Source organism: Hypanus sabinus, chromosome 31 (assembly GCF_030144855.1).
Source record: "Hypanus sabinus isolate sHypSab1 chromosome 31, sHypSab1.hap1, whole genome shotgun sequence".
Taxonomy (NCBI): Eukaryota; Metazoa; Chordata; class Chondrichthyes; order Myliobatiformes; family Dasyatidae; genus Hypanus; species Hypanus sabinus.
In genome coordinates this window covers 37,922,110-37,947,988 of record NC_082736.1, presented here as the reverse complement: position 1 = coordinate 37,947,988, position 25,879 = coordinate 37,922,110, and the positions used below count along the sequence as shown (strand labels likewise).

Here is a 25,879-nt window from a genome sequence, read left to right as displayed (position 1 = left end):
AGCTTCTTCCCCTCTGCCATCAAGGAGGAGGTACAGGAGCCTGAAGACACACACTCAACGATTCAGGAACAGCTTCTTCCCCTCTGCCATCAGGGAGGAGGTACAGGAGCCTGAAGACACACACTCAACGATTCAGGAACAGCTTCTCCCCCTCTGCCATCAGGGAGGAGGTACAGGAGCCTGAAGACACACACTCAGCGATTCAGGAACAGCTTCTTCCCCTCTGCCATCAGGGAGGGGGTACAGGAGCCTGAAGACACACACTCAGCGATTCAGGAACAGCTTCTTCCCCTCTGCCATCAGGGAGGGGGTACAGGAGCCTGAAGACACACACTCAGTGATTCAGGAACAGCTTCTTCCCCTCTGCTATCAGGGTGGAGGTACAGGAGTCTGAAGACACACACTCAACGATTCAGGGACAGCTTCTTCCCCTCTGCCATCAGGGAGGAGGTACAGGAGTCTGAAGACACACACTCAACGATTCAGGAACAGCTTCTTCCCCTCTGCCATCAGGGAGGAGGTACAGGAGCCTGAAGACACACACTCAACGATTCAGGAACAGCTTCGTCCCCTCTGCCATCAGGGAGGAGGTACAGGAGCCTGAAGGCACACACTCAACGATTCAGGAACAGCTTCGTCCCCTCTGCCATCAGGGAGGAGGTACAGGAGCCTGAAGACACACACTCAACGATTCAGGAACAGCTTCTTCCCCTCTGCCATCAGGGAGGGGGTACAGGAGCCTGAAGACACACACTCAGCGATTCAGGAACAGCTTCTTCCCCTCCGCCATCAGGGAGGGGGTACAGGAGCCTGAAGACACACACTCAACAATTCAGGAACAGCTTCTTCCCCTTTGCCATCAGGGAGAAGGTACAGGAGCCTGAAGACACACACTCAACAATTCAGGAACAGCTTCCTCCGCTCTGCCATCAGGGAGAAGGTACAGGAGCCTGAAGACACACACTCAACAATTCAGGAACAGCTTCCTCCCCTCTGCCATCAGGGAGGAGGTACAGGAGCCTGAAGACACACACTCAACGATTCAGGAACAGCTTCCTCCCCTCTGCCATCAGGGAGGAGGTACAGGAGCCTGAAGACACACACTCAGCGATTCAGGAACAGCTTCTTCCCCTCTGCCATCAGGGAGGAGGTACAGGAGCCTGAAGACACACACTCAACGATTCAGGAACAGCTTCTTCCCCTCTGCCGTCCGGTTTCTGAATGAACGTTGAACCCATGAATATTACCTCACTACTTGTTCATTTCTATCTTTGCATGACTTATTTAATTTAACTATTTAATGGACAGACTTACTGTAATTCACGCTTTTCTCTATTATTCTGTGTTGCATTTTACCGCTGCCTGAAAGATGGTACATTTCACGACAAGTGGCGGTGATGATAAACCCGGTTCTGATTATCGGGATTGGTCTTCAGGATAAAACGATAGGGGTGCAGGAAAGTCCACGGAGGAAGGTGACATCCACCATCAGGTCTCTCGCCGTGCAGCCGGTGCCTTCTTGTCGCTGCTGTCGTCAGGCAGGAGGTACACAAGGCTCAAACCCGCGTCTCAGCATTCAGCAACAGCTTCATCCCCACCGCCATCAAGTTCTGGAACCCACCAGAGAGACCTGGTCACAACGGCAGACTGTTTGAGACGCCATCTCGACTGCCTAATATACACTCAGTGGCCAGTTCAGTCGGTAGGAATGTACACCAGCTCATTGATGGAAACAACTAATCAGCCGATCATTAATGTATAAAAGCACACAGACATGGTCAAGAGGATCAGTTATTGTTCAGACCGAGCGACAGGACGGGGAAGAAATGTGATCTGAGTGACTTTGACTGTGGAATGTTTGTTGGTGCCAGATGGGGAGGTTTGAGTATCTCATGAGATTTTCACATGCAACAATCTGTAGGGCAGGGTTTCCCAACATTTTTTAAGTCATGGACCTCTGCCATTAACTGAGGGGTCTGTAGAGTTTACAGAAAGCCCTGCAAAAAGACAAAAAAATACATCGGGTGATGTGCAGAAGAGCATCTGTGAACACACAACACGTTGAACCTTGAATTGGATGGGCTACAGCAGCAGAAGACCAGGAACGTGCACTCAGTGGCCACTTTATAAGGTACAGGAGATATCTGATAAAGTGGCCAATGAGTGTGTTACGTATAAATTATGTTAATTTAAGCTAATGCCGACTTGCATTTGTCACCTTGGTAACGTACGGCATTGTGGCTCTCAGAAGCTCGTTTTCAAGGTCATATGATCCTGATGAAGGGTCTCGGCCTGAAACAATAACTGCTTATTCCTCTCCGTGGATGCTGCCTGATCCGATGAGCTCATCCTCTGTGTGGTTTTCGCAGTTCTTTAAGGTTGTCGTAGGTGGGGGTGGTGACGGGGACAAGCTCCCAATACCCAGTCTGTCTCAAACTGCCTCTGACAACCCAAGTCAGGCTCCTGGCCTTCGCGGGAGCTTGGTTACCAAGCCTGGCGGAACTGTTTCTTCTGACAGGAGAAGGGGCAAAGGCCGGTTACTGGCGCTTTAAAACCAGACGGGGCTCGTCAGCCCTGGTCGGCAGCTCATCTCGGAGAAGGAAAACTCTGATCTCAAATCTTCGCACGGGGAAGGCTTCGGGAGTAAACCCCGAGAGGAAAATCTGGAGTTGGAGTCCCTAAGGCAGTCCTATGTTGAGTTCAACGCTGACCGGCAACTCCTGTGACACCGCTGGTGCCAAACTGTATCTGTCTCTGACGTTCCTTTGGATTTGTTAGAGGTATGGAGAGGGGGAACCTGCTGTGCGGGCAACAGCTTGCTGTCCATGTGGTACTGCCCTGGCTTGTGTATCGAGACAGCTGGGGCACAGCACCCGTGGGTGAGCCTCAGAGGTTTCCGCAGCTTTTATACTCTGTTAACGTCGGCTTCTGACCACGAGCTCGAACTTCAGGATCAGAATTTGTTTTATTAGACATAGGCTGTGAAATCTGTTGTTTTGTGGCAGCAGTACAGCGCAAGGCAGGATGTAGGGGATGCCCGGGGGGGGGGGGGGGGTGACACCTCTGGTGAAGGGTCAGCTTCCTCACCTTTGGCCCCCAATGGACACTCAGCTCTCACCTGTGGATGCAAGTAGCTGTTTGCATGTGACAGCAGGTGCCCCCAGGGCACCGCTTCGACAAGCGGGCTAAACCGGGGGAGGGTAGCTGACGGGCCTCACACCCCGGTGAGATGGGGTCACGCCTGTTCTAGCGTGTGAAGTCCGCTCCGGCGGACTGGGCGGATGAGACATTCAGTGAGATCCGACGGCCGGGAAGACGGTTCCATAACGCACCGTCCAGAGCGAAGGGCTGGACCAGGCACAGAAGACGTCCAGTCACCCACTGTAACCAAGGAAGACCCCAGTTTGTGACGACGACTCAAACCGCTGGACACAGACTCCTGAGGTCGAAAGAGTGGAAATGTCCCAGTGCGACGCATTTCCACTTTACAGACCCTCCTGCACAGGAACAGGTCTCCTACCATCGTCATTCAGGACGGACAACTACCGAGGCCACAGTGCAATGCGTAAAAATTATTACAAGTTAAGAAAAAAAAATGTATCATACAAAAGAGGAATGGAAATCTGATTCCAGGGTCCTGGAGGAACGTTGTCTCGTTTTTACTGTGTACTGTGCCAGCAGTTATGGTTGAAATGACAATAAAAAGCCACTTGACTTGACTTGACCTGATGAAGCAATTCTTCAGCCATTGAGAGTGGATATCCCAGCTCGTGTGCCTCTTGGATTACAGGCCATGGATGTAGCGTATTGAGTTGTAAGTGTAATCACTGCCTGGTAAGGGAGCGCCAATGCCTTTGAATGGAAAATCCTACAGTGGAGTCGACCCAGTCCATCACAGGAAAAACCCTCCCAACCGTTGAGCACCTCTACACGAAACGCTGTTGCAGGAAAGCAGCTTCCATCATCAGAGATCCCCACCACCCAGGTCATGCTCTCTCCTCACTGGAGAGAGGACAGGAGCCTCAGGACTCGCACCACCAGGTTCAGGAGCAGTCACTACCCCTCAACCATCAGGCTCTTGAACGAAAGGGGATAACGACACTCACTCGCTCATCCATTGAAATGTTCCCACAACCAATGATCTCACTTTAAGGACTCTTTACCTCATTATCTCACGTTCTCGTTATTTATCGCTATTTATTTATATTTGCATTTGCACAGTTTGTTGTCTTTAGCACTCCAGTTGATCTTTCATTGATCCTGTTATAGTTACTATTCTATTATGGGTTTATTGAGTATGCCTGCAGGAAAACGAACCTCAGGGTTGTATAAGATGATATATAGGTACTCAAATAATAAAATTTACTTTGAACTTCGAACTGAATGAGAGGCTGGACAAACTTGTGTTGATTTCTCTGGAGTGTCGGAGGCTGAGGGGAGATCTGCTAGAGGTTTATAAGATTATGAGAGGCATAGACAGAGTGGACAGAGAGTACCTGTTTCCCAGGGTTGAGATGTCCAACACCAGAGGGCCTGGTATGGAAACGCCAATAACCTTGAACAGAAAATCCAACAAAAAGTAGAAGATTTGGCCCAGTCCGTCACGTAAAGTAGTGGATTTGGCCTGGTCCGTCATGGGTAAAGCAGTGGATTTGGCCTGGTCCGTCACGGGTAAAGCAGTGGATTTGGCCTGGTCCGTCACGGGTAAAGCAGTGGATTTGGCCTGGTCCGTCACGGGTAAAGCAGTGGATTTGGCCTGGTCCGTCACGGGTAAAGCAGTGGATTTGGCCTGGTCCGTTACGGGTAATGTGGTGGATTTGGCCTGGTCCGTCACGGGTAAAGCAGTGGATTTGGCCCGGTCCATCATGGGTAAAGCCCTCCCCACATTGAGCACATCTACACAGAGCGCTGTTGCAGTGGGAGATTATAGTATTGTTAGTCCGCCATCTGTCACTGAAGAAACACTGGGTCCATTAGTAAGGAGACAATAACAGGAAATTTAAAAACTCATGAATCAATGGAGAAAGGCAATTTCAAAAAAGAAATCTTTTTTTGACAGAGTTATTGGAGTTTTTTGAGGAGGTAACGTCAGAGACAGCTTCAGGTTTATTATCACTGACATGTGTCATGAAATTTGTCACTCTGCCACAGTAATTGGATTCGTTAAGGTTGTTTACAGCCGGGGGATGGGAGTTGGGAGGGGTTAATGGGGACAAGCTCCCACTACCTGTTAAATGCTTCCAATGACCGACATTTCAAGTAACCTCTGACAACCAAGTCCAGCTTCTGGCCTTCATGTGAGGCTGAGCTACAGAGCCCGGTGGAACCGTTTCTACTGACAGGAGAAAGGGCAAAGGTGGGTCATTGGTTCCTTAACACCAGTCGCTCCGGGCAGATGGGACTCGTCAGCCGCGGTCGGCAGCTCATCTGGGAGAAGGAAAACTTTGATCTCAAACCTCCGCTGCCTTGCGGCTACACCCACTCACGGGGAAGGCTTCAGGAGTAAACCCCGAGAGGAAAATCCGGAGCTGGAGTCCCTAAGGCAGTCCAATGTTGACTGGCAACTCCTGCGACACTGCTGATGCCAAACTGTATCAGTCTCTGCCGTTCCTTTGGCTACATCAGCTGAGTGGAGAGGGGGAGCTGCTGCGTGGGCCACAGCTTGCTCTCCATATCGTACCGCCCAGGCGTGGGTATCTAGACAGCCCAGCCAGGGTGCGACTTCTATAGTCGACCCTGACTCACAGTGCAATACGTAAATTATACTGTAAGTCACAATCGTAAAATAAATCCTGTATTTGTAGAAAAGCGGGATATTGAGGTTGTTTTTATGGGAGCTGGAGTCCCTGTATCAGTCTCTGAGGAATATTGACGTTGTTCTCCTGGATGGTGGTAGAAGCTGATACATTGGGAGACACACAAAATGCTGGAAGAACTCAATAGTCAGGCAGCATCTATGGAGAGGAATAAACAGTCAACATTTCGGGCTGAGACCCTTCTTCCCATCAGTGCTTTCCCAGCGTAAATGAAGAATTAGCTCTTCACAGGATTCTAGCCGGGCACAGCTATCGATTTATAACTGACATTTTGATGACAAAGTCCACCGTCAGCATGAAGATGGCAGAGTTTGTCATCGTATCGTCCGTTATAAATCTGTACCCAGCTGGAAGCCTAGGAAGAGTTTATTCATTCAGAAGCCCAGTTCAGTAGAACATTGTGGCTGGAGCGCCTGTTCAAAGCTCAGAAGTTCAAAGTACATTTATGATCAAAGTGTATAGACATTATACAACCTTGATTTTCATCTCCTTACAGGCAGCCGCAAAACAAGAAACCCAAAAGGACCCGTGAGAAGGAAGTAAGTAAATAGTGTTTAGAATGAAAGTGATCCCACAGGCACGAAGCCCGGAGCATCTGGAACAGGCCCATCGCTCGGGCTCAGCGGAAGTGGCCAGACCCTCGACCAACGTGCGCACGCATGCACGCGCGCATCTTTTGCTACTAACGTACAAAAGAATTTCAACTACACACAAAAGGCTGCCACCCTCTACCTCATTAGCATGTTAAATATATTTCACGATCGTACATAATCACATCTCCGTTTCCTGTTTCTGGTGCCGATGCTGTTGATAAACTGGAGTTTGTGATGATCTGGCTGCAGATTTTAGAACCGGCTCACTCACACTGTTTTTACTGAAGGAATTACTGATTCAGGATGTCGAGTTCCAAAGAGACAAAGGGCGTGAAATGCAAACGAGCTGCTGGTTTGTTTAAAGTGGAATGGGTCAACGAAACAGTGGGAACTGCTACACCAAAAGCTAAGCAGCACACACAAAATGCTGGAGGAACTCAGCATCTAGGGAAAGAGTCCAGTCAACGCTTTGGGCCAAAACCCTTCGGCACAACTGGGGAAAGAAAAGTTGATGAGTAGATTTAAAAGGTGGGGGGAGAAGCGAGAGGAACACAAGGTGAGAGGTGAAACCTGAAAGGGGAAGGAGGAAGTAAAGAGCTGGGAAGTTGACTGGTGAAAGAGAGAGCAGTTCAAGGAAGAAAGGGAGGGGGGGGGGGGTGGAGGAGCACCAGAGGGAGGTGATGGGCCGGCAAGGGAAAAGGGGAAGAGGAGATGGAGAAATCAATGTTCATGCCATCAGGTTGGAAGCTACCCAGACGGAATAGAAGGTGCTGTTCCTCCAACCTGAGAGCAGCCTCATTATGATCCTTGAACGAGAGGGTTCAAAGGAGGTCGACAAAGATGATTCTGGGATTGAACGGCTTGTCTTATGAGGAGCGTTTGATGGCTCTGGGCCTCGACTCACTGGAGCTCTGAAGAATGAGTGGGCTCTGAAGAATGAGTGTGACCTTGTTGAAACATATCGAATGGTAAAAGGCCTCAGTAGGTTGGATGAGGAGAGGATATTTCCTCTGGTGGTGGAGTCTAGGACCAGAGATCACAGTCCCGGAATAGAGATGCGAGTGGTGAATCTGTGGAATTCATTGCCACAGCAGCTGTGGAGGGCAAGTCATTGGGTAAACTTAAGGCAGAAGTTGATAGATTCTTGATTAGTCAGGGCATGAAGGGATATGGGGAGAAGGCAGGCGATTGAGCTGAGAGGGAAATGGATCAGCCATGATGAAATGGCAAAGCAGACTCAATGAGCCAAATATCGGATTCTGTTACCTCGATATGCTTTGGGGCCTGGATGCCACCATCTTGACTTGATATGACCCTGTGCTTAAATCAACATCCAAACATCTCTGAGGATATATTCTGGGCCCATCATATCTATGCAGTTACGAAGAAAGCACAGCAGCAGCTATATTTCATTAAGAGTTTTTGGAGATTTGGTATGTCACCGAAGAGACTCGCAAATTTCTACAGATGTACCATGGAGATCATGCTAGTTAACCTCTTCTCATTGCTACCATCAGCGAGGAGGTACAGGAGCCTGAAGGCACACACTCAGTGATTCAGGAACAAGCTTCTTCCCCTCTGACATCCGGTTCCTAAATGAACATTGAACCCATGAACACCAACTCACTGCTCCTTTTCTCTTTATTTGATATATTATAAAATATATCATAAAACATAAATAAACTAATGCTGAAGTAACTCAGCAGGTCAGGCAAAGACCAGCTCACTAATCTCCCTCCTGGCACTTATCTCTGTGGGCGGCCAAAGCGCTACACTGCCCATTCACTTTCTCCATGAACCAGTCCTTCTAGGTGAGATACATCCACAGACCCTGCTGTGAGGTCTATGCGGGGACGCTTTGATGCTTTCGTAAATTCTCCAACATTTTGAATGTGATGCCTTGAATTCTCCCTTGATTTCTGAATTACAGTACTGACAATACTTTATACAAATCCAGTGCCATTTAAAAAAGTATCGGAAACCGCAAACTAGCACCAGTCAGTGACAACAAGGAACAGGAAGCGGAATCCCCCTCCCCACCGACCGAGGAGACTTCCTGTTCAAGATGGCAGTCTGGAAAGTGCCCTATTCTCGGCTCCGAACGGTCCCTCACGTGATAGCGCGGTATCCAGGATGTGACGTCAGTGCTATGGCCGGCCGCGATGTGGGGCTTCTTCTCTCGGGATCCTGTCAAGGATTTTCCTTTCGAGACGGGCGGCAGCACCGAGGCTTTGCTGGGCCTGTGGCAGCTGCAGGCGGGCCGGAGAAAGGTGAGAGTCGGTGGGTCATGGCGGGGGGGCTGGACGGCCTCGGGCTCCGATCCGGGATGCGGCCCGGCTGACGTGGCCTGGGATGGGGAGTGAGTCCCCGGGGAGACCGACCCCGTTATCCCCCTCATCCCAACAACGATTCGTCCTCCTCCATCTCCCCTCTGGTCCCTCCTCACCTCCCCCTTCCCTCCCTCCCCCTCCCCTTCCCTCCCACCCCCCCCCCTTCCCTCCCTCCCCCCACCCCTCCCTCCCACCCCCACCCACCCCTCCCTCCCTCCCTCCCCCACCCCTCCCTCCCTCCCCCACCCCACCCTCCCTCCCTCCCCCACCCCCACCCACCCACCCCCACCCCTTCCCACCCACCCAACCCCTCCCCACCCACCCACCCACCCCCTCCCCATCCCTCCTCCCACCCCCACCCCCTCCCTCCCACCCACCCCCACCCCACCCTCCCACCCCCTCCCTTCCCCTCCTCCCCCACCCCTTCCCACCCTCCCCCTCCCCCTCCCACCCCCTCCCCCTCCCCCCTCCCACCCCCCTCCCCTTCCCCACCCACCCCCTCCCCTTCCCACCCACCCTCCCACCCCCTCCCCTCCCACCACCCTCCCCCCCCCCACCCCCTTCCCACCCTCCCACCCCCACCCCTTCCCTCCCTCCCCTCCCCCACCCCTCCCTCCCCCCACCCCCTTCCCTCCCTCCCCCCTCCCCTTCCCTCCCTCCCCCTCCCCTTCCCTCCCTCCCCCTCCCCCCAACCCTCCCTCCCTCTCCCTCCCCTTCCCTCCCTCCCTCTCCCTCCCCTTCCCTCCCTCCCTCTCCCTCCCCTTCCCTCCTCCCTCTCCCTCCCCTTCCCTCCCTCCCTCTCCCTCCCCTTCCCACCCTCCCTCTCCCTCCCCTTCCCACCCACCCTCACCCTCCCCTTCCCCTCCCTCCCTCCCTCCACCCTCCCACCTCTCCCTCCCTCTCCCTCCACTCCCCTCCCACTCCACCCTTCCCTCCCTCCCTCCCCCCCTTCCTCCCTCCTCTCCCTCCCCTTCCCTCCCTCCCCCTCCCCTTCCCTCCCTCCCTCTCCCTCCCCTTCCCTCCCTCCCTCTCCCTCCCCTTCCCTCCCTCCCTCTCCCTCCCCTTCCCTCCCTCTCCCTCCCTTCCCTCCCTCCCTCTCCCTCCCCTTCCCTCCCTCCCTCTCCCTCCCCTTCCTCCCTCCCTCTCCCTCCCTTCCCTCCCTCCCTCTCCCTCCCCTTCCCTCCCTCCCTCTCCCTCCCCTTCCCTCCCTCCTTCCTCCCTCCCCTTCCCTCCCTCCTTCTCCCTCCCCTTCCCTCCCTCCCTCTCCCTCCCCTTCCCTCCCTCCCTCTCCCTCCCCTTCCCTCCTCCCTCTCCCTCCCCTTCCCTCCCTCCTCTCCCTCCCCTTCCCTCCCTCCCTCTCCCTCCCCTTCCCTCCCTCCCTCTCCCTCCCCTTCCCTCCCTCCCTCTCCCTCCCCTTCCCTCCCTCCCTCTCCCTCCCCTTCCCTCCCTCCCTCTCCCTCCCCTTCCCTCCCTCCCTCTCCCTCCCCTTCCCTCCCTCCCTCTCCCTCCCCTTCCCTCCCTCCCTCTCCTCCCTCCCCTCCCCTTCCCTCTCCCTCCCCCCCCTCCCCTTCCCTCCCTCCCTCCCCCTCCCCTTCCCTCCCTCCCTCCCCCTCCCCTTCCCTCCCTCCCTCCCCCTCCCCTTCCTCCCTCCCTCCCCCTCCCCTCCCTCCCTCCCTCCCCCTCCCCTCCCTCCCTCCCTCCCCCTCCCCTCCCTCCCTCCCTCCCCCTCCCCTCCTCCCTCCCCCCCTCCCCCTCCCTCCCTCCCTCCCCCCCTCCCCCTCCCCTTCCCTCCCCCCCTCCCCCTCCCTCCCTCCCTCCCCCCCTCCCCCTCCCCTTCCCTCCCTCCCTCCCCCTCCCCTTCCCTCCCTCCCTCCCCCTCCCCTTCCCTCCCTCCCTCCCCCTCCCCTCCCTCCCTCCCTCCCCCTCCCCTCCCTCCCTCCCTCCCCCTCCCCTCCCTCCCTCCCTCCCCCTCCCCTCCCCTCCCTCCCCCCCTCCCCCCCCCTCCCTCCCCCCTCCCCCTCCCTCCCTCCCTCCCCCCCTCCCCCTCCCCTTCCCTCCCTCCCTCCCCCTCCCCTCCCTCCCTCCCTCCCTCCCTCCCTCCCCCCTCCCCTCCCTCCCTCCCCCTCCCCTCCTCCCTCCCCCCCTCCCCCTCCCCTCCCTCCCTCCCCCCCTCCCCCTCCCCTCCCTCCCTCCCCCCCTCCCCCTCCCCTCCCTCCCTCCCCCTCCCCTTCCCTCCCTCCCCCTCCCCTTCCCTCCCTCCCCCTCCCCTTCCCTCCCTCCCCCTCCCCCTCCCCTTCCCTCCCTCCCCCTCCCCTTCCCCTCCCTCCCTCCCTCCCCCCCTCCCCTTCCCTCCTTCCCTCCCTCCCTCCCCCTCCCCCCTCCCTCTCCCCCCTCCCTCTCCCCCCTCCCTCCCCCTCCCCCTCCTCCCCCCCTCCCCCCTCCCCCTCCCCCCTCCCCCTCCCCTCCCTCCCCCCCTCCCCCTCCCCTCCCTCCCCCCCTCCCCCTCCCCTCCCTCCCCCCCTCCCCTCTCACTCTCTCATTCCTTATCACCCTCTAACGGTCCGGGGAGACCGACCCCGTTATCCCCCTCACACTAACTGTGATACATACTCCTCCATCTCCCCTCTGGTCCCTCCTCACCACCCTCTCTCTCACACACACCCCTTACCATCCTCCCACTGTCTCGGGGAGACCGACCTCGTTATCCCCCTCATCCCAACAGCGATTCGTCCTCCTCCATCTCCCCTCTGGTCCCTCCTCACCCACCCCTCCCTCCCTCCCTCCCTCTCTCCCTCTCTCCCTCCCTCCCTCCCTCCTTCCCTCCCTCTCTCCCTCCCTCCATCCCTCTCTCCCTCCCTCACTCACTCACTCACTCACTCACTCACTCACTCACTCACTCACTCACTCACTCACTCACACACACACACACACACACACACACACACACACACACACACACACACACACCCCTTACCACCCTCCCACTGTCTCGGGGAGACTGATCCCGTTATCCCTCTCACCCCAGCAGCAATTCCTCCTCCTCCCTCTCCTTCCTCATCTCCCCTCCCTCACCCCCCTCCCACACAGGGGGACACACACACTCACCCCTCACCTTCCTCCCAATGTCCCAGGGAGACCGATCTCGTTATCCCCTTCACCCCAACCAAAAGCCGTGGATGAGCCAGGAGGTACATCGTCTGCTGAAGGCTAGTTCTGTGGCATTCAAGTCTGGCAACACAGGCCTGTACTAGAAAACCAGGTATGATTTGTAGAGGGGTATTTCAAGGGCAAAGGGAAATTTTTGAACAAGGTTGGAGGCGAAATCGGATGCACAGCAACTCTGGCAGGGACTGCAAGATATTACTTGCTACAAAGAGAAACCCAATAGCATGAATGGCAGCGATGCTTCACTACCAGGTGAACTCAAGGCCTTCTATGCACAGTTGGAAAGGGAGAACACAACTACAGCTGTGAAGATCCCTGCTGCACCTGATGACCCTGTGGTCTCTGTCTCAGAAGCTGATTTTAGGCCGTCTTTAAAGAGAGTGAACCCTCGCAAGGTGGAAGATCCCGATGGAGTATCTGGTGAAGCTCTGAAAACTTGTGCCAACCAACTGGTGGGAGTATTCAAGGGCATTTACAACCTCTCACTGCTACAGGCAGAATTTCTCACTTGCTTCAAAAAGGCAACAATTATACCAGTGCCAAGAAGAATAATGTGGACTGCCTTAACGATTCTTGACTGGTAGCACTCACATCGACAGTAATGAAATGCTTTGAGAGGTTGGTCATGACTGGACTGAACTCCTGCCTCAGCAAGGACCTGGACCCATTGCTATTTGCCTATCGTCACAATAGGTCAACAGCAGACACAATCTCAATGGCTCCTCATATGGCTTTAGACCACCTGGACAACACAAACACCTACATCAGGATGCTGTTCATCGACTATAGCTCAGCATTTAATACCATCATTCCCACAATCCTGATTGAGAAATTGCAGAACCTGGGCCTCTGTACCTCCCTCTGCAATTGGATCCTTGACTTCCTAACCGGAAGACCACAATCTGTGCAGATTGGTGATAACATATCCTCCTCGTTGACGATCAACACTGGCACACCTCGGGTGTGTGCTTAACTGACTGCTCTGCTCTCTGTATAAACATGACTGTGTGGCTAGGCATAGCTCAAAAACCATCTATAAATTTGCTGATGATACAACCATTGTTGGTAGAATCTCAGGTGGAGACAAGAGGGCGTACAGAAGTGAGATATCTAACTAGTGGAGTGGTGACGCAGCAACAACCTGGCACTCAGCGTCAGTAAGACAAAATTGCTGATTGTGGACTTCAGGAAGGGTAAGACTAAGGAACACATACCAATCCTCATAGAGGAATCAGAAGTGGAAAGAGTGAGCAGCTTCAAGTTCCTGGGTGTCAAGATCTCTGAGGATCTAACCTGGTCCCAAAATACTGATGTAATCATAAAGAAGGCAAGACAGTGGCTGTACTTTATTACGAGTTTGAAGCGATTTGTCATGTCAACAAATACACTCAAAAACTTCTATAGTTGTACTGTGGAGAGCATTCTGACAGTCTGCATCACTGTCTGGTATGGAGGGGCTACTACACAGGACTTTAAGAAGCTGCAGAATGTTGTAAATCTAGTCAGCTCCATCTTGGGCACAGCTTACAAAGTACCCAGGACATCTTTAGGGAGCGGTGTCTCAGAAAGGTAGAGTCCATTATTAAGGACCTCCAGCACCCAGGGCATGCCCTTTTCTCACTGTTACCATCAGGTAGGAGATAACAGCTTCTTCCCCTCTGCCATCTGATTCCTAAATGGACATTGAAGCTTTGGACACTACCTCACTTTTTTTTAATGTACAGTATTTCTGTTATTGCACATTTTTAAATAATCTATTCAAAATATGTAATGATTTGATTATTTACTATTGTATTTTATTTATTTTTTCTCTCTCTGCTAGATTATGTTTTGCATTGAACTGCTGCTGCTAAATTAACAAATTTCATATCACATGCCGGTGATAATAAACCTGATTCCGATTTCCTCTCCCTTCTGGTCCTTCCTCATCTCCCCTATACATACACTCCCCTCAGCACCCTCCCATTGTCTCGGGGAACCGTCAGACTGACCCCATTATCCCCCCACCCCAACAGCGATGCATCCTCATCCCCTCACCACCCTCCCCCTGTCCCAGGGAGCCGTCAGACTGACCCCATTATCCCCCTCATCCCAACAACAATGTATCCTCCTCCCTCTCCCTCCTCATCCCCTCACCACCCTCCCACTGTCCCAGGGAGCCGTCAGACTGACCCCATTATCCCCCCACCCCAACAACAATGTATCCTCCTCCCTCTCCCTCCTCATCCCTCCGCTTCTCACCACCTGTTCCGCATCCCAGAGAGACCAACCCTGATATCCCCTCACTTGATCTCTAGTACATCCTCCACCCTCCCCCCACACCCCTCACAACCTCCTCCCACTGTCCTGGGAGCTGTCACCTACCCCCACCCATCCCTCCTCACCTCCTCCCACTGTCCCGGGTAACCATCACATACTGCCCCACACACCTCACCACCCCCTCCCACTGTCCTGGGGAGATCACATGCTCCCCTCCCGTCTCTCCTCACCATCTCCCCCACACCACCCCCTCCCACTGTCCTAGGGAGCTGTCACATACCCTCCTTCTACCCCCTAACCACTGTCCCAGGGAGCCATTCCATGCTCTCCTCCCCCCACACCTCACCACCCCCCTCCCGCTGTCCGGAAGAGCCATCAAACTTCCCCATCCTCCTCAACTACCTCGCAGCCCCTCCTGTCCCTGCTCACCCTCCCCCACTGTGCCAGGGAACTGCCAGACCAACTTTCCTTTACCCCCCACCCTATCTCCAATACGCTCCCTCAACATCAGACTCCACCTTCCCCTCCCTTTCCCCCCCGCAATCACCCTCACCCATCCTCCATACACCCCCTCATCCATTCGCTGAGCATACTCCCCAACATCCTGTGCTGTCACCTCCTGTCCCTCTTCATCCTCCCCTACCTACACATGCCTCACTATTCCCTTCCACTGCCCCAGAGAGCTGTCAGTCTGTCCACCCTCTTCCCACCGTTCTCTCGCACTGTTCCCCCACTGTCCCAAGGAGCTGTCAGACCAACCTCTCCCCTCACTTCCCTCATCCCCCTCACCCCGTCTCCAACATCGGACACCCGCTCCTCCTCCTCCCCTCCAATCCCCCTCACCTATCCTCCTAACAGTCCCCTCCCCACTGTCTGGGGAGCCACCATGTCTCTCTCCTCATCACCCCCCTCCCCTCACACCTTTATCACTCCCCTGTGTGTGAACAGACACACAGTCCTCAATCCTCCCTCCCTCCCACCGGAGTAAGACAGCAGAGAGGAGGCTGCAGCAAGGATACAGACAGGTGAAGTGAGTAGGCAAGGGCAAGGCAGCCTGAAGAATGCATCATCGACTTCAGTGCTAAAATTAACCTGGCAGAGCTCTCTTTTCAAATGATGAGAGCTGGGAGATGTCAATACACTGATAATGAGGCGATGCCGAATTTTGACGAAATTGTATCAAAATCAGAATCAGGTTTATTGTCACTGACATTCATTTATCTGTACAGCTCAGAATCAGGTTTAGTATCACCATCAAATATTGTAAAATTTGTTGTGTTCTCAGCAGCAGTACAATGCAGTACATAATAATAGAGAGAAAATAGTGAATTACAGTAAGTATATATTAAATTTGTGCAGAAATAGAAATAAAAAATTACAGAAGTAGTGTTTACGGGTTCAATGTCCATTCAGAAATCGGATGGCAGAGGGGAAGAAGCTGTTCCTGAATCGTTGAGTGTGTGTCTCCAGGCTCCTGTACCCACTCCGTGATGGCAGAGGGGAAGAAGGTGTTCCTGAATCATTGAGTGCGTGCCTTCAGGCTCCTGTACCTCCTCCCTGATGGTAGCAATGAGAAGAGGGTTTGGTCTGGGTGATGGGGGTCTTTAATGATGGACGTTGCCTTTCTGAGGCATCGCTCCTTGAAGATGTCCTGAATACTACAAAGGCTGTGCCCATGATGATGCTCAGTACCTTCCCCCGCGTACCTGACGGTGACACAACCAGTCAGAATGGTCTTTTCGATACCCCTGTAGAAACTTGTGTCCTCGGTGACATACCAACTTCCCTCAAACTCCGAATGAAATATAGCTGCGGTCGTGCCTTCTTTGTAGCTGCACCAATGTGTTGGGTCCAGGTTAGATCCTCAGAGATACTGACACCCAGGAACTTGAAGCTGCTCACTTCTGATCCCTCTTTTAGAACATATGCGTGAATGGGCTCTTCCGGCCGAACGAGCCACCACGCCCAGCCTAATCACAGAACAATTTATTATCAATGAACTACTAACCGGTACGTCTCGGACTGTGGGAGGAAACTGGATCACCCAGAGGAAACCCGTACGCTCACGTGGAGGAACATGCAAACTCCTTACAGCCATTGCTGGTTGAGTACTCTGCCTTTTCTCCTTGGAGTGACGGAGGATGAGAGATGATCTGATAGAGGTGTATAACATAGTGAGAGGCATTGATAGTCAGAGGCTTTGTCCCAGGGCTGAAATGACTGGCACAAGAAGACACAGTTTTAAGGTGCTTGGAAGTAGGTACATAGGAGATGTCAGGGGTAAGAAGCTGGAGAAACACCAAGGCTTGAAAGATCAGATAGAAAGGATGTGGAAGGATAAAGCCAGAGTAATCCCGGTGGTGATTGGAGCACTTGGAGCTGTGACACCTGGATTGGGAGAGTGTCTCCAACAAAACCCAGGAACAATATCCTGAGGTGTCAGGTCAGAAGAGCGCACTACGAGGAACAGCAAATCTTCAAGCTGTCAGTCCTCTGGCAGAGGACCTGAAATTGAAGGAAAAATACACAAGTACTCCACCAGTAAGGGGGGAATGAGGGGAAAAGATATATCTCACAGACAGACAACACTCAGTTGGCCACAGGATTCAGGGCTAAGGCTAGCAACGCCTTATGTTCCATCCAAGTAGTCTCCAACCCAATGGCATGAATATTGATTTCTCACAAACAGTGAAGAAATTTTTCCCTCACCCTCCCCTCTTCCATTCCCCACTCTGGCCCCTTGCCTCTTCTCACCTTCCCGTCGCCTCCTTCTGGGTCCCCTCCTCCTTGCTTTCCTACTCTGGTCCACTCTCCCCTCCACTCAGATTCCTTCCTGTCCGCCCCTTGACCTTTGTTGTATAACGTGTCATTTGCATCAATGACCGGTGTGGAGTGAGGATGTGCTCGGGGGCAGCCTGCAAGCTTCGCCATGCTTCCCGTGCCAACAAAGCATGCCCGCACTTACTAACCCTGAGCGCGTGTCTTTGGATTGTGGGAGGAAACTGGAGCACCCAGAGGAAACCTACAGGGTCACGGGGAGAATGTACAAATTCCTACAGAGAGGCAGGAATAACAGTGGCCACGGCAAAGTAGCACTAATCACTCCGCTACTGTGCAGCGTGTTTGGAACGAGCTGCCAGAGAAAGTGGTCGAGCCAGCTATACTAGCATTTAAAAGACTCTTGGATCGGAAAGGCTTCGAGTCAAACGTCGGGAAATGGCACTAGCTTAGATCAGGATCAGATGGACGAGTTGGGCTGAAGTCCTATTGACTGGCCCTTATGCCCATTCTGTCTATGCTGACCATGACTTGTACGACCAAATCACCGTCAAGTCTAGACGAGAAATAGTCTGGAACCCAGCTCCTTTGTGCATCATCAATGTGGTGCCTGTTGTAAGCCGTGTTCCTTGAAAGTGCCATCACATTTAGCTAGGGTTGTAAAGAGAGCTGTTGGCACATTGGCCTCCATAAATCAGAGAACTGAGTGCAGGAGTTGGGATGTTTTATGTTGGTGAGCCTAGTTTGGAGTATCGTGTACAGTTTTGGTCGCCAGCCTACAGGAACGATGTAAATAAGGTTGAAAGAGTACAGAGAATATTTACGAAGTTGCCAGGTCTGGAGAGTCGAGTTATCGAGAGTGGTTGAATAGGTTAGTACTTTATTCCCTGGAGTGTAGGAGAGTGAGAGAAGATTTGATCGAGGTATACAGAATGATGAGGGGTATAGATAGGGTAAATACAAGCAGGCTTTTCCACTGAAGTTGGGTGAGACGAGAGCTAGAGGTTAAGGGTGAAAGGTGGAACGTTTGAGGGGACTCTGAGGAGAAACCTCTTCACTGAGAGGGTGGAACCAGCTCAGGCAGTGCATGCCAGTTTGATTTGACCGTTTAAGAGAAGTTTGGATAAGGATGGTAGGGGTATGGAGGGCTGTGGTCAAAGTGTAAGTCAGTGGGTCTAAACAGAATAATTGATGGGCTGAATGGCCTGTTTCTGTGCCGTAGTGCTTTGATTGAGAAGGTGGGCTCCTCCCGGAATACCCAAGGCTGAGTCTGCCTTGCATGAGCCAGTTCCAAGCCCACTCACATCTGCCGCCTGTCGCTGGTCACTGCCCTCGTGCCGTGATGAAGCAGAGCCTAGGTCGACTGTTCATTCCGTTCCCTCTCTCCACAGGTTACCAATGACCCCGTGTCCGTCTTTGTGTACGACGTCAAGCCCAACTCCGATGAGCAGACGCAGGTGGCGAAAGCGGCGTTCAAGCGGCTGAAAACCCTGCGCCACCCGAACATCCTGTCCTTCGTCGACGGGTTGGAGGTACAGTCGGTCGGCTGTGGGACGTTTGTATCGGTGGGGGCTGAGGTGTTGCCAGTCTTAACCATGGGACAGCCGAAGTCCAGTGAGGGGTGGTCCATCAGTCTCCTTTGCCCTTGGTGCTTGTGGGGGGAGGGGTGGGGGACAAACCATAAGACCAGAAGGTATAGGAGCAGAATTAGACCGTTCCATTGTGGCTGATTTATTATCCTCACAACCCCATTTTGTTGTCTTTTCCCCCATCATCCTTGACACTGATCGATCAGGAGTATATTGACCTCCCCTTTAAATATACCCAATGACTTGGCCTCCACAGCTGTCTGTGCGATGAATTCCACAGATTCACCACCAACTGGCTAAGGCTAAAGAAATTCCTCCTCATCTCTATTCCAAAGGGACATCCCTCTATTCTGAGGTTGTGCCCTCTGGTCCTACACTCCCAGTGCTGGAAGCAACTCTTTCATGTCCGCTGTGTCTAGGCCTTTCAATATTTGATAGGTTTTGTTGAAATCCCCCTCATTCTAATAAACTCCAGTGTGTACAGGCCCAGAGCTATCAAATACTCTTCATGTATTAACCCTTACATTCCTGGAATTGTTCTCATGAATCTCCTCTGGACCTTCTCCAATGTCAGCACATCCATCCTTTCTTAGACAAGGGGCCCAAAACTGCTCTCATTACTCCATAAAACTTCAGCATTACCTTAACACCATAAGATATGGGAGCAGAATTAAGCCATTTTGCCCATCAAGTCTGCTCTGCCATTTCATCATGGCTGATCCATTTTTTTCTCTCAGCACCAAACTCCTTCTCCCCTTATCCCTTCATGCCCTGAATAATCAAGAATGTATCAACCTCTGCCTTAAGTATACATAAAGATTTGGACTCCACAGCTGCCTGTGGCAATGAAACCCACAGGTTCACTACTCTCTGGCTAAAGAAATTCCTCTTCATCTCTGTTCTAAAAGGACGCCCTTCTATTGAGGCTGTGCCCTCTGATCTTAGACTCTCCCACCATAGGAAACATTGTCTCCACATCCACCTACCAAGTCTTTCACCATTCGGTAGGTTTCAATGAGGTCACCCCTTCATTCTCCCGAATTCTAGTGAATACAGGCCCAGAGCCATCAAACGCTCTGTAATCCTGGAATCGTTCTCATGAATCTCCTCTGGACCTTCACCAGTTTCAGCACATCCTGTCTAAGATCAGGGTCCCACAGCTGCTCGCAGATCTCCCAAGTTAGGCCTCACCAGGACTTTATAAAGTCTCAACATTACATTCTTGCTTTTATCTTCCAGTCCCCTTGAAATTAATACTAACATCGCATCTGCCTTCCTCACCACAGACTCAGCCTGCAAGTTAACCTTTAGGGAATCATGCACAAGGGCTCCTCAATCCCTCTGTGCCTCAGTTTTTTGTATTTTCTCTTCAGTTTAGAAAATAGTCAACTCTTTCATTTCTTCTACCAAAGTGCATGATCATGCACTTCCCAACATTGCATTCCATCTACCATTTCTTTGCCTTTTCTCCTAACCTAAGTCCTTCTGTAGCCTCTCTATTTCCTCAAAACTACCTGCCCCTCCACTTATCTTCATACCATCTGCAAACTTTGCAACAAAGCCTTCAATTCCATCATCCAAATCATTGACGTATAACATAAAAAGAATTGGTCCCAACACCAATCCCTGTGGATCACCAGTAGTTACTGGTAGCCAACTAGAAAAGTCTCCCTTTATTGCCATTCTTTGTTTCCTGTCAATCAGACACTATTTTGTCCTTGTTAGCATCTTTCCTGTAATACCATGGGCTTGTATCTTGTTAAGCAGCATCATGTAAGGCACCTTGTCAAAGGCCTTCAGAAAATCCAAGTGCATAACATCCATCGATTCTCCTTTGTCAATACTGCTTGTTATTTCTTCAAAGAATTCCAACAGATTTGTCAGACGGTTTCCCTTGAGGAAACCATGGTGACTATGGCCTATTTTATCATGTGCTTCCAAAACCAGGTCCTTAACAATCAGCTCCAACATCTTCCCAACCATTGAGGTTGGACTATCTGGTTCTAATTTCCTTTCTTCTGCCTCTCTCCCTTCTTGAAGAGTAGAGTGACATATACGATTTTCCAGTTTTCCAAAAATATTCCAGAATCTAGTGATCCTTGAAAGATAATTACTTTCTTTTTCAATCTTTTTATTGAGTTTCATACACAAAAGAGAACAATAATATAACATAACATAACATAACATTGAATAGGTTATAAATACAATAGGCTTGAAGTTAAATTAGTAATAAGATATCAATATCTTATTGAGATATCAACAGAGAACATCATAAGATAATCAATCAAGCCTGTATTGATTGTATATGAAAAAAGGATAATCACAAAAAGAGAAAAAAAATATAAGAAAAAATATATTAAAATAAAGCAATAAACCTTAACTAACATGGGCAATAATAATAGTTTATATATACATGATAGTGTCAAGAACTCTGGAACTCCATACCAGAACAAGGATAAAAACAGAAAAGGTCTGGAAGAGGTCAAATTAGCTCATATGAAAATGTCAAATAAACGGTCCCCAAGTTTCTTCAAATTTAATTGATGGATCAAAAATAGTACTTCTAATTTTTTCTAAGCTCAAACAGGAAATAGTTTGAGATAACCACTGAAACGTGGTAGGAGGGTTTACTTAACCATATAACCATATAACAATCACAGCACGGAAACAGGCCATCTTGGCCCTCCTAGTCCGTGCTGAACCCTTAATCTCACCTAGTCCCACCTACCCGCACTCCGCCCATAACCCTCCACTCCTTTCCTGTCCATATACCTATCCAATTTTACCTTAAATGACACAACTGAACTGGCCTCTACTACTTCTACAGGAAGCTCATTCCACTTCTTTCCAATTTTGTAATATAGACCTTCTAGCCATTAGAGTTGCAAATGCGATCATTCGTCTAATTGGAGGGGAGAATCGACTACCATCCTCAATTGGTATACCAAAAATTGCAGTGATAAAATGGGGTTGTAAATCAATATTCCATACTGAGGAAATGATAGCAAATATGTCCTTCCAACAGTTAGATAAGGTGGGACATGACCAAAACATGTGGGTCAATGAAGCAACTTCTGAGTGACATCTGTCACATTGAGGGTTAATATGGGAGTAGAATCGAGCAAGCTTATCTTTAGACATGTAGGTTCTATGTACCACCTTAAATTGTATTAAAGTATGTTTAGCACATATAGAAGAAGAGTTAACCATTTGTAAAATTTTTTCCCATTTTTCTGTTGATATAGTATATTGAAGCTCTTTTTCCCACTCTTGTTTAATTCTTCCTGACATTTCTGGTTGTATCTTCATGATCATATTATAAATAAGAGCCACTAAACCCTTCTGACAAGGGTTCAAGGTAAAAATTATATCTAAAAAAATCCATCGGAGTTGAGTTGGGAAAGGATGGTAAAACTTTATATAAAAAGTTTCTGTTGTAAATATCTAAAAAAATGAGTTTTAGGTAACTTAAATTTGTTAGAAAGTTGGTCAAAAGACATCAGACTACCTTAAAAAAAAGATCACGAAAGCATGTTATACCTTTCCTTTTCCATATGCTAAAGGCTTGATCTATTAAGGAGGGTTTAAAAAAAAAGTTAAATAAGATAAGGCTATCAAGAACAAAATTTCTCAGAGTGAAACACTTACGAAATTGAAACCAAATTCGTAATGTGTGTTTGACAATAGGGTTAGATATTTGTTTATTGAACTTGGCTAAATCAGCGGGAAGAGAAGATCCAAGAACGGAGAATAAAGAGTATCCTTGTGCATCATTACATTCCAAATTTACCCACTGTGGGCATAATGGTGAATCCAAATCATGTTTCCAGTATATTAAGTTTCGGATGTTATTTGCCCAATAGTAAAATCTAAAGTTAGGTAAAGCTAAACCACCATCTTTTTTAGGTTTCTGTAACTGTTTTTTTACTTAACCTGGGGTTTTTATTTTGCCACACAAATGAAATTTTAGAATCTATGTTATCAAAAAAAGATTTAGGAATAAAAATTGGTAGAGCTTGAAATAAATATAGAAATTTCGGTAAAACCATCATTTTAATAGCATTAATCCAACCAACCAATGATAAGGATAAGGGAGACCATCTAGTAGTAAGGAAGATAATTACTAATGCCTCCACAATCTCTTCTGCCGTGTCGTTCATAACCCATCTGGTCCAGGTGTTTTCTCTACCTTCAGACTTTTCAGTTTCCCAAGAACCTTCTCCTTAGTGGTAACTTCACACATTTCAAGACCCTGACACCTGGAACATGTACCATACTGCTGGTGGCTTGCACCAGCAAAATACTTATTCAGTTCGTCCACCGTTTTCTTGTCTCCCAGTGGTCCGATATCCACTCTCACCTCTCTTTTACACTATATATCTGAAGAAAGTTTTGGTACCCTCTTTAATATTACTTTCATATTCCATCTTTATCTTGATGACTTTTTTGGTTGTCTTCTGTTGGTATTTAAAAGCTTCATAATCTTCTAACTTCCCAATAATTTCTACTCTATCGTATGACCCCTCTCTGGCTTTTATGTTGGCTTTGCATTCCTTTGTTAGCCATGGCTGTGTCATCTTGCATTTAGAATACCGATGTCCCCCCACCTTTACAAAGTTAGAGCGTTCCTATGAAACCTTTCTTAAGCGGAAATGGCGTAAAGCGACGAACCATTTTTATGGGAAAAATTTTCGTAGAAGTGAAAATCCTCTTTGTAATGCGAAAACAGGTTACTAATGTAGATCTTTTGTGAAAGTGAAGCGGCGTAAAGCAAACATTCGTAAGGCGGGGGACACCTGTACTTAGAAACATAGAAGCATAGAAACATAGAAAACCTACAGCACAATACAGGCCCTTTGGCCCACAAAGCTGTCCCAAACATGTCCTTACCTTAGAAATTACCTATGGTTGCCCATAGCTCTCTATTTTTCTGAGCTCCATGTACCTGTTCAGGAGTTTCTTAAAAGACCCTATCGTATCTGCCTCCACCACAGTCGCCAGCAGCCCATTCCACGCACTCACCACTCTCTGCATAAAAAGAAAACTTACCCCGACATCTCCTTTGTACTTACTTCCAAGCATCTTAAAACTGTGCCCTCTCGTGCAAGCCATTTCAGCCCTGGGAAAAAAGCCTCTGACTATCCACACGAGCAGTGCCTCTCATCATACACACTTTGGGATGTATGTATCCTTTGCCTTCCAAAGGTTCCGGCCATTGCTGCTGTGCTGTCATCCCTGCCAGTGTTCTTTTCCAATTTTGGCCAAGTCCTCTCTCATGCCTCTGTAATTCCCTTTACTCCACTGTAATACTGATACATCTGACGTTAGCTTCTCCTTAAATTTCGCGGTGAAGTTTGATCACATTGCAATCACTTGCCTCTAAAGGTTTTTTTACTTTAAGCTCTCTAATCAACTCCGATTCATTGTACAACACAAGAATCCAGAATAGTTGATCGCTGGGTCCGATTGATCGGCTGCGCTTCAGCACCGCTGTGTCACTAACCGTCTCTGCCTTGATTCCACAGACCGAGAAATGCCTGTTTGTGGTGACGGAGCCGGTCACACCGCTGGGAACCTACCTGAAGGCAAAGGAGGCCGTGGGGGGGCTGAGCGAGCCAGAGATCTCCTGGGGCCTCCACCAGATCGTGGTAAGCCTACCGGTTCAGGCCATTTGCTCCTCTAGAGCTGTGCTTGCTCCCAGCAAACCAATCCAGTCATTCTCGTCCCATCTTTTTCCACTGCTGCCCTCCCCACGTATTCCTTCATGTCATTTCCTCCTGGTCTCTTTTTTCACTGTTTTGTTAAGATAGTAGGTTCTCGGATTCATCCCGATGAGACAAAGACATAAACTCCAGTTAACTGCTTTGAACTACAGAACTGTTATTAGGACAAGTCAGGACAAGCACTATCTAGGCATGCATGGGCCCCTCTCACTGTAGCAGTGCCGTTTACAACCGGCCAGTTGGTGAGGCTTATCCCCAAGCTCCCTTCCTCTGACTGCTCCACCCTTTCCACTGACACAAAATACCGCAGTAAGTGGATTGATGCACAACAGTGAATCCGAACTTGTTACCACTCGTGACGAGTCCTGCCCCGGCCTCCATGGTCCCATGGCTGGTCCTGCAGTATTACCTTCTCGTCATGACTCCCCATAGTAGCAATCAAAGTTTCTGCAGCCAGTTCTGTTACGTTCAAGGCCACGGTGGTGAAACATTTGACAAGCACAAAGATTAATCCCTTACAATACGGTCTCATGGTGATACTGCAGATAATTTTGTTGGTTGTCTGTCCTATCCAACAATGTCAGGAGACCTATCCAGGAGAATTTTTAACATGGGAAAGCTATTACACTGGGGCAGTTCCACTCTCTCGACCAGCAACCAAGTCCAGGTCCAGTGCTAGGAGTAGTCGTCGCAAACTGGGGTCTTCCCTGGTTACAGTGGATGACTGTGACGTCTTCTATGCCTTATCGTGCCCTTTGCTCTCTGCGGAGTGTTGCAGTGCTGCCTTCCTGGCAGTTGGATCTCACTGTAGATCTCATCTGTCCAGTCTGCTGAAAATTACTTCACCCTCTAGAACAGGCAAGTCCCTATCTCACCAGGATGTGAAGCCCACCAGCTACCCTCACCTGGTTTAGCCCATCTGTCAATGCAGTGTACCACGGTGTGGCCGCTGTCGCATGCAAACAGCTACTTGGAGCCACAGGTGAGCTGAGTGTTTGGTGTCGACCAAAGGTGAGTGAGCTTTGCTGAACTTAAGGATGCATAGAGTTGGGGTGATGTATTAGCATGGATAGAGGATTGGTTAACCAATGGAAAGCAGAGAGTTGGGATACATGGGTGTTACTCTGGTTGGCAATTAGTGGTGAGCGATGTGCCGCGGAGATCGGTACTGTACCCACAACTGTTCACGATGTACATTAAAGATCTGGAAAAGTGTAGTGTTTCTAAGTTCGCTGATGCTCAATTGAGTGGAAAATCAAATTGTGCTGAAGACACGGAGAGTCTGCAGAGAGATATAGATAGGTTAAGTGAGTGGGCAAGGGTCTGGCAGATAAAGAGTACAATGTTGGTAAATGCGAGGCCACCCACTTTGGAAGGAAAAATAAAAGAACAAATCATTATTCAAATGGTAAAAAATTGCAGCATGCTGCTGTGCAGAGGAACTTAGGAGTGCTTGTGCATGAATCACAAAAGGTTGGTTTGCAGGTGCAGCAGGCAATCGAGAAGGCAAATGGAATGTTGGCATTCATTACTAGAATTGGGATTAAATTTAGGAGCAGAGAGTTTATTCTGCAACTGTACAGGATACTGGTGAGGCAGTACCTGGAGTACTGTGTGCATTTCTGG

The 25,879-nt window shown here is 50.1% G+C and overlaps 1 protein-coding gene across 2 annotated transcripts in view; it reads left to right on the top strand.

Annotated features, from left to right (window-relative positions):
* The first annotated feature begins 8,519 nt into the window (after positions 1-8,519).
* scyl1 (SCY1-like, kinase-like 1) overlaps positions 8,520-25,879 on the top strand; it is a 137,516-nt gene continuing 120,156 nt past the window's right edge. For both annotated transcript variants that reach the window (XM_059955448.1, XM_059955446.1), the window contains exons 1-3: positions 8,520-8,679; positions 18,333-18,473; positions 24,056-24,178. In XM_059955448.1, the coding sequence (XP_059811431.1) occupies positions 8,572-8,679; positions 18,333-18,473; positions 24,056-24,178 (372 nt within the window). In that variant the 5' untranslated portion in view covers positions 8,520-8,571. The remainder of the gene's footprint in view (positions 8,680-18,332; positions 18,474-24,055; positions 24,179-25,879) is intronic.